Genomic DNA, 10000 nt, shown 5'->3' on the forward strand with positions numbered 1-10000 from the left:
GCGTGCGTGCGTGCGTGTGTGTAACATTGTTACCTTGTTCTATTCACCACATCAGTAATTTATGTAAAGATTCTTTCTTTTGCTCCTTCAGTTCTTCTCTCTCTCTCTCTCTCTCTCTCTGTCTCTCTCTCTGTGTGTCTCTCTCTGTGTGTGTCTCTCTCTCTCTCTCTCAAATTTATTTCAAAGATTTTATTCACATGAAAGTTTATAGAACTATTTTTTGCCAAAGCATCAAAGTGTGACGTATTGACCAAATATTTCTGTTTCTTAAAGGACCACTTGCCCTCACCCGCCCCACTCATAACTTCTCCCTCAATATCGACGGCTGCACTGTCACCCCCTCCACCAAAGTCCGAAACCTTGGTGTCATCCTGGATCCCACCCTCTCATTCCAATCCCATGTCAATCACATCACAAAAACAGCCTTCTACCACCTCAGAAATATCGCCCGCCTCCGTCCCACTCTATCCCAAACTGCTGAAGAAACACTCATCCACGCATTCATCACTTCCAGACTCGACTACTGCAATAGTCTCCTCTACGGTGCCACTGCAAAAACTATCAAAAAACTCCAATATGTCCAAAACTCTGCTGCCCGCCTCCTCACCAGAACCAGATCCAGAGATCACATCACCCCAGTACTCCATGACCTTCATTGGCTCCCAGTAAAACATAGAATTGACTTCAAAATACTCATCACCACCTACAAAGCCCTCAATAACCTGGCCCCCCGCTACCTCTCTGACCTCCTCCAACGCCACGCACCCTCCCACTCCCTCAGGTCTGGCGACGCAAACCTCCTGGACTTCCCCAAAAAAATAAAAAAACACACCTGGGGTGACAGGGCATTTTCAGTTGCGGCCCCCACCCTTTGGAATCCACTCCCACCCCACATCAAAGCTGCCCCCACTCTTGCAGTTTTCAAAGCCTCCCTCAAAACCCACCTCTTTAGACTCGCTTTCCCTGCCCAGACCTAACCAAACCTCTCTTTCGTCCTCTATGACAAGTCTTAGCCTTTTGTTTTTAGCCTTTTAATGTTTTCTTTTCTTTTCTCCTAATAAAATTGTTTTTAAGCTGTTTTGTAAAGCGACTTTGGGTACTAGAAAAGCGCTATATAAGTCTGATGTATTATTATTATTATTATTATTATTAACAGGTGTGGGCATGAGGAGCAGGAGGGACTAGGACAGGTGGGTGGTGCTAAGGTGGTGGAGGAGGTGCTAAGGTGAGAACCAGGTATACTTAATGAACTGGAGGCGTGTCCACATAAAAACATCATTTAACACTTTCTGTACACTTTTTTGAAAAAATCGTCCTCCTAGTATAACCATAATACCTGATGATTACGTTTTAGGGGGGGGGAATCACTGAAAATCACGGCAAATCAACAATTCAATAAAATAATCAAATAATAATCAAGCAACATTTTGGGTATGTCATTACGGGCAGAAAAAGAGGGAGGCCAGATTGTGTTTAGAGGCTAACTGAATTCACCGTTTTTATTCACCTCCTCCTCACAGGTGTGTGTGTGTGTGTGTGTGTGTGTGTGTGTGTGTGTGTGTGTGTGTGTGTGTGTGCGTGCGTGCGTGCGTGCGTGCGTGCGTGCGTGCGTGCGTGCGTGCGTGCGTGCGTGCGTGCGTGCGCATGCGTGTGTGTGTGTGTGTGTGTGTGTGTGTGTGTGTGTGCGTGTGCTTGCGCGTGGGTGTGCATCAGAATCACAGTCCGTGTTAATGCCTCAGTACATTTTATAAACAAAGGCAAGTTGAGTTGTTGTTTTATTTCTCTCTACAACCGACAAACCAAAGTGAGATGAATGCACATTAACTTTGCCTTAACACCCCCCCTCCCCCCCTCCCTCTAAAGTCAAGTCAAGTATATTTTATTTCAGTGCAAAATCAAAGGAGAAGTTACCCAAAGGCACTCCATAACACTTTTTAAGTCATCTATCAAACCTAATGCAGCTTTGTGAAATACTTTAAAGATACTGACTAAATCACAGGTTCCTTTACATTTCAAGTGACCCCCCCATAACTCTGAGAGCGTACGAGCCATAGAGGTATAATATAACTAGAGGGCGGATTGCCCCGCCCCCAGCTATTCATTTCAATGAAATTGCTCAGTGGCGTTTTGAAGCACCCGGAAATAGAATTATTGAGACGTTTTTTCTAGCAGCCATAGAGTTATGAGCATGCAAACTAGTGTCCCTTTTGCGTCCTACGTCACAACCTACCTCCACGAACAAGCCTGTGTTTATATTTATATTTATTAAATACACTCGAGATGCATATTTATATGTAAATGCATATGTATTTATGTATAACTAGAGTTTCGGGGGGCTACAAATCGCCGGAGTAAAACTGTGGAAAAGTTTTTTTGAAAAAGGAAAAATTTTGAAGAAATAATATTTGTTATGTTTCAGGGGGTCCACAGGGGGTCCGCGGACCCCCTGATGGTCCACTGACCCCCTGTGGAGTGTTGGGACGCACGGGGACACCCCTGGAACATTGCGGACCATTTCGGTGTTTTTTTTTTTTTCATGAAGGTGGTTGCTTGTTTCTGGCGCTGGCTGTGCAAACCTGGCAACCCAGCGCATGCTGCCGCACGTTACACCAGAAATGGTGCCTGGAGAAAATGGTGACCAAAAAAAAAGGTTGGAAAAAAAGGAAAAAACCCCCGCAGCGGCTGCCTGCTGTTGTGGTGATGAGGTCGTGCGCACGGTAAACGGTACGAAGCTGCCTCCCCTTCCGTTTTGTCCGACATTTGGTGAGTAGAATTAATTATGTTGCGCGGTGGAAAAGGTGTAGTGAGCAGTGAGATGTCCCCTACGCGAGGCGTAAATTCAGCGCGGCCGCCGTGGCGAGTCAGTTGGCGACATGTGGTCTGGCGGTGCGTTGTTTATTCGATAACAGAGCTGTGGGGTGTCGCCACCGAGGGTGCGGAAGTCGGTCGCCATTTATATAGTTAGATATGTTTACATATTTATATTATATTATATATATATTTATATATATAAATATCTCAGTATTTTTTGCTCGTGCATGTATTTTGCCCCGCCTGCAGTTCCAGCTTTGGCCACTGGGGTGGCAGCATCAATGTTTCTCAGTAGTCCTGGGGCCAAGCCATATTTTGGTACCACCTAAGGTGACCGTAAAGTTTTTGTATTTTTGTCTTCCTACATGTCTCTAGTTTATATTTTGGTATGATAACCCTTCCAATCTTGTAGCTTAATGGCAGTTATCACTACCTACCGGCTAATGTATCCGGTAGGATACATGGGGTGTGCAATTGATAGAAAATAAATCATTTTTTGGGTGAACTCCTCCTTTAAGTTTTCCAGGGGGACTCTCTATACCCATTCAGCTATGACCACCCTAGACCGAAGGAGGGTCAACTTTTACAAGCTTATGGAAAGCAGTCTTTTTGCAAACACCAAAAATCTGAGAAGTTATCAATTGCACACCCCATGAAGCCTTGAATACATGGATATATTTTGGTTTTTGGCGCAATAATTTGATGCCCGGGGTAGGAGACACAAAGATTCTACTTTGTGTCTCCTACCGGATACATTAGCCGGTAGGTAGTGATAACTGCCATTAAGCTACAAGATTGGCAGGGTTATCATACCAAAATATAAACTAGAGACATGTAGGAAGACAAAAACACAAAAACTTTACGGTCACCTTAGGTGGTACCAATTTGTGAAAATATCAGTGTTGGCCCCTGGACTACAGCAACTCTTGGGGCCTGGTACGAGCGTCCATTTGGTTCCATGTGCACGCTCTCAGAGTTACAGACATGTGAGGGTCCATTAGGAAACCCCTCAAGGACCCCTGAGGGTCCCTGGACACCACTTTAAGAACCATTGGACTGCATGGCTGTGTGTTTTACGTTTTACGCATGTGTGATTACATTGGTCACCAACTGTGACCGTAAAGTCTTCGGTCTTACTGAGGTTTACTTTAGACCAGGGGTCTTCAACCTTTTCAGGCCAAGGACCCCCTAGCTGAGAGAGAGGTGAAGCAGGGACCCCCTCTATATTGTATTAAATTTAGTTTCAGATTAAACTTTTTTTGTTTACTTGGTACTGCTCTGTTTTTCCCTCTACACCTATACCTCTTTGCCAAAAATAGCCGATCTACAAGCTCACAACGCCTCACAGCATGAGGCGTTGTGGGCTTGTAGATCTGCTATTTTTGGTTAAAGTTCTCCTCAGAAAAGGGATGCTAGGGTTCAAAGTGGTTAAGGTAAAAAAAATCATATCACACAAAGATTTGGCGGACCCCCTGTAGTAACTCTGAGGACCCCCTTGGGGTCCCGGACCCCCTGTTGAAGACCCCTGCTTTAGATCCAAAAATAATGGATTCAGTTTGTTTGACAGTTTGTTATCAGAGAGCCAAGTGTGGATATGGTTGAGATCATAGCTGAGGGCCTGTGTCATTTTAGATGTCTTTGACTATTAAAAAATCACACCCAGTGTGAAGTGGGCGGTGTGTGGTCATCACAACATGACTCACTTTAAAAAATCACACCCAGTGTGAAGTGGGCGGTGTGTGGTCATCACAACATGACTCACTTTAAAAAAAGGATAAATTATTTTTTTTAAAGTCCATACTGCTATTCATAGGGCTGCACATGTGTCATGTGTTTCGCTAGCCAATCACAGTCCTGAATTTGCAAAGTCAGCCAATCACATTACAGTTAGTGGTGATGACACTAGCTGTAATGTGATTGGCTGACTTTGCAAAAGTATCGATTTGCATTAACAATGGAAGGGTTAGGGGGTATACAAATCTTTTGGTCGGTGTCCAAAACTCACTTATAGGGGGCGGCTACACCGCCCCAAAAATCACACCCAGTGTGAAGTGGGCGGTGTGTGGTCATCACAACATGACTCACTTTAAAAAAAGGCTAAATGACTTTTTTTAAAGTCCATACTGCTATTCATAGGGCTGCACATGTGTCATGTGTTTCGCAAGCCAATCACAGTCCTGAATTTGCAAAGTTAGTGGTGATGACACTAGCTGTAATGTGATTGGCTGACTTTGCAAAAGTATCGATTTGCATTAACAATGGAAGGGTTAGGGGTATACAATGCGTTGTAGACTATTGGCCAATCACGGTGCAGGATTGGTCAGTGTCCAAAACTCACTTATAGGGGGCGGCTACACCGCCCCCAAAAAACTGCAGATATATAAGCTCACATAGCACGGTGTTCAACATTTTATTTATTTATTTTTGTTCCACATGGGGCGCTCTAACGCAACTTAGGAATGATGCTAGGTCCCTGTAAAGTGGAATGGACGGTCCATATCTCCATATCTTTTTACAGTGGTGAAAACGAGCCATTTTCGACGCGCGATCCACAACTGCGCGAACGGCCCTCGTAGTGTGTGTCACACCACACGCAAACGCGTTACCTAGAGAATTCGGTCTGAGCAGTGAGCATGCACAAAATGGCGGCTCCCGTGGATTATTATTGTTATTTGTATCGTCTTTCTAAGACGATTTCTACGTGGATTTTATTGTTTATAAAGTAGGATAAAGTAGGACGTGGCCATGCAAAATGGTGGTGTTCCGTGGATTTGTAAAACATTCGCGGTAAAACAATATTTTACGGCGAATTATTTTTATGTTTTTCTCTGTTGTTGGTGACAACTCTACGACGGTGTCATGAATGCGTCCTTTCACAATATTGTGCGTCAGCGACGCAGGACGCAGGCCTATGAGGTATGAGCATCTCTGTTCATTCATTCATAAACTCACAGCTGTAGTAGTAGTGATGTCATTCATTCATTCATAAACTCACAGCTGTAGTAGTAGTGGTGTCATTCATTCATTCATAAACTCACAGCTGTAGTAGTAGTGATGTCATTCATTCATTCATAAACTCACAGATGTAGTAGTAGTGATGTCATTCATTCATTCATAAACTCACAGATGTAGTAGTAGTGATGTCATTCATTCATTCATAAACTCACAGATGTAGTAGTAGTGATGTCATTCATTCATTCATAAACTCACAGCTGTAGTAGTAGTGATGTCATTCATTCATTCATAAACTCACAGATGTAGTAGTAGTGATGTCATTCATTCATTCATAAACTCACAGATGTAGTAGTAGTGATGTCATTCATTCATAAACTCACAGCTGTAGTAGTAGTGATGTCATTCATTCATAAACTCACAGCTGTAGTAGTAGTGATGTCATTCATTCATTCATTCATAAACTCACAGCTGTATTAGTAGTGATGTCATTCATTCATAAACTCACAGCTGTAGTAGTAGTGATGTCATTCATTCATTCATAAACTCACAGCTGTAGTAGTAGTGATGTCATTCATTCATTCATAAACTCACAGCTGTAGTAGTAGTGATGTCATTCATTCATTCATAAACTCACAGATGTAGTAGTAGTGATGTCATTCATTCATTCATAAACTCACAGATGTAGTAGTAGTGGTGTCATTCATTCATTCATAAACTCACAGCTGTAGTAGTAGTGGTGTCCGGGCAGGAACTCAAAGCCCAGGCTGAAGGGCGTGAACCTCTGGATCTTCTCAGAGAAGCGGACGGGGCCGAAGGGCGCGTGCGGGGCGTTACACTCCCACCTCTTGATGGCGCCGGTGGTCTCCACGCAGCCCCGGAAGGCCTGCTCCGCCACCAGGTACAGCGCCATGCTCTCGGGACCCCCTGGTGGCGACGGCGGCGACGACGGGTGGGCGCCGGCGCTGGCGGCGGGGTAGTGGGGACAGAAGATGTCCAGGTAGTCGTTGAGGTTCACCTGGATGGACAGCAGCTCTCCTCCTGTTAACCTGGAAGACATGAGAGACACGAGAGAGAGGACATGAGAGACATGAGAGACATGAGACATGAGAGACATGAGAGAGAGGACATGAGAGACATGAGAGACATGAGAGACACGAGAGACATGAGAGACATGAGAGACATGAGAGACATGAGAGAGAGGACATGAGAGACATGAGAGAGAGGACATGAGAGACATGAGAGACATGAGAAACATGAGAGAGAGGACATGAGAGACATGAGAGAGAGGACATGAGAGACATGAGAGACATGAGAAACATGAGAGAGAGGACATGAGAGACATGAGAGAGAGGACATGAGAGACATGAGAGACATGAGAGACATGACATGAGACATGAGAGACACGAGAGACACGAGAGAGGACATGAGAGACATGAGAGACATGAGAGAGAGGACATGAGAGACATGAGAGAGAGGACATGAGAGACATGAGAGACATGAGAGACATGAGAGAGAGGACATGAGAGACATGAGAGAGAGGACATGAGAGACATGAGAGACATGAGAGACATGAGAGACATGACATGAGAGACATGAGAGACATGAGAGAGAGGACATGAGAGACATGAGAGACATGAGAGAGAGGACATGAGAGACATGAGAGACATGAGAGACATGAGAGAGAGGACATGAGAGACATGAGAGACATGAGAGAGAGGACATGAGAGACATGAGACATGAGAGACACGAGAGACACGAGAGAGGACATGAGAGACATGAGAGACATGAGAGAGAGGACATGAGAGACATGAGAGACATGAGAGACATGAGAGACATGAGAGACATGAGAGACAGGACATGAGAGACATGAGAGACATGAGAGACACGAGAGACACGAGAGAGGACATGAGAGACATGAGAGACATGAGAGAGAGGACATGAGAGACATGAGAGACATGAGAGACATGAGAGACAGGACATGAGAGACACGAGAGACATTAGAGACAGGACATGAGAGACATGAGAGACATGAGAGACAGGACATGAGAGACATGAGAGACATGAGAGACATGAGAGACAGGACATGAGACATGAGGGACATGAGGGACATGAGAGACATGAGAGACATGAGAGACATGAGGGACATGAGGGACATGAGAGACATGAGAGACATGAGGGACATGAGAGACATGAGAGACATGAGGGACATGAGAGACACGAGAGACAGGACATGAGAGACATGAGGGACATGAGAGACATGAGAGACATGAGAGACAGGACATGAGAGACATGAGAGACATGAGAGACATAAGGGACATGAGAGACATGAGAGACATGAGGGACATGAGGGACATGAGAGACATGAGAGACACGAGAGACACGAGAGACACGAGAGACACGAGAGACACGAGAGACACGAGAGACATGAGAGACACGAGAGACATGAGAGACATGAGAGACATGAGACACGAGAGACACGAGAGACATGAGAGGACATGAGAGAGAGGACATGAGAGACATGAGAGACATGAGAGAGAGGACATGAGAGACATGAGAGACATGAGAGACATGAGAGAGAGGACATGAGAGACATGACATGAGAGACACGAGAGAGAGGACATGAGAGACATGAGAGAGAGGACATGAGAGACACGAGAGAGAGGACATGAGAGACACGAGAGAGAGGACATGAGAGACATGAGAGACATTACATTACATTACATTACAGTCATTTAGCAGACGCTTTTATCCAAAGCGACTTACAATAAGTGTATTCAACATAGGTAGGGAACGAAAACTACTAATCACCAGAAGTTTTAAGTACATTTCCTGCTAAAACAAGCAACCAAGAGTATACCTAGCGCTAAGGTAAAAGTGCAATATATCAGCTACCTACTTTCTTAAACAGATGAGACAAAAATGGCAAAATCAAATGAGCACGAGCTAAAACAAATAAGTGTATCGACTAAACAAGATCCAATAAAACAATACAAAAATAAAACGAGAGTTCGTACAACTAGTTAACAACAAGTAGGCCAGGCAAAGAGGAAGGATAGTGTTTCCTGAAGAGGTGGGTTTTCAGCCTGCGGCGAAAGATGGGCAGTGACTCTGCTGTCCTGACTTCAGTGGGAAGTTCATTCCACCACTGTGGGGCCAGAACAGAAAAAAGTCATGAGAGACATGAGAGAGAGGACATGAGAGACATGAGACATGAGAGACATGAGAGACATGAGAGACATGAGAGACATGAGAGACATGAGAGAGAGGACATGAGAGACACGAGAGAGAGGACATGAGAGACACGAGAGAGAGGACATGAGAGACATGAGAGAGAGGACATGAGAGACACGAGAGAGAGGACATGAGAGACACGAGAGAGAGGACATGAGAGACATGAGAGAGAGGACATGAGAGACACGAGAGAGAGGACATGAGAGACACGAGAGAGAGGACATGAGAGACATGAGAGACATGAGAGACATGAGAGAGAGGACATGAGAGAGAGGACATGAGAGAGAGGACATGAGAGAGAGGACATGAGAGACATGAGAGAGAGGACATGAGAGACATGAGAGAGAGGACATGAGACATGAGAGAGAGGACATGAGAGAGAGGACATGAGAGACATGAAAGAGAGGACATGAGAGACATGAGAGAGAGGACATGAGAGACACGAGAGAGAGGACATGAGAGACACGAGAGAGAGGACATGAGAGACATGAGAGAGAGGACATGAGAGACACAAGAGAGAGGACATGAGAGACACGAGAGAGAGGACATGAGAGACATGAGAGACATGAGAGACATGAGAGACATGAGAGACATGAGAGAGAGGACATGAGAGACATGAGAGACATGAGAGACATGAGAGACATGAGAGAGAGGACATGAGAGACATGAGAGACATGAGAGACATGAGAGACATGAGAGACATGAGAGACATGAGAGACATGAGAGAGAGGACATGAGAGACATGAGAGACATGAGAGACATGACCTATTAAGACTTGAGGTTCCGATTCTACAAAATGTCTTCTAAATCCTAACAGTTTTCTGAAAACATTGTGTTACTATATCAGTGGTTCTCAAAGTTTTTCATGTCAAGGACCTCCAAAATGATACGTATTTGGCCGCCAACCCCCATCTGAAAATATTTTGATCCAGGGACCCCCAGAAGCAAAGATTTGAGTTACAAATGTTTACTTAAAAAATATGTATATTCAAAGATTTGGCAA

At 44.7% G+C, this 10000-nt stretch overlaps 1 protein-coding gene across 2 annotated transcripts in view; it reads right to left on the reverse strand.

The window, feature by feature from the left end:
• Positions 1-10000, reverse strand: part of efna4 (ephrin A4) — a 113047-nt gene that overhangs the window by 29006 nt on the left and 74041 nt on the right. For both annotated transcript variants that reach the window (XM_084051789.1, XM_084051790.1), the window contains exon 3: positions 6487-6812. In XM_084051789.1, coding sequence (XP_083907915.1) covers positions 6487-6812 — 326 coding nt within the window. The remainder of the gene's footprint in view (positions 1-6486; positions 6813-10000) is intronic.

Source organism: Gymnoscopelus microlampas, assembly GCF_963454915.1.
Source record: "Gymnoscopelus microlampas genome assembly, chromosome: 3".
NCBI lineage: Eukaryota > Metazoa > Chordata > Actinopteri > Myctophiformes > Myctophidae > Gymnoscopelus > Gymnoscopelus microlampas.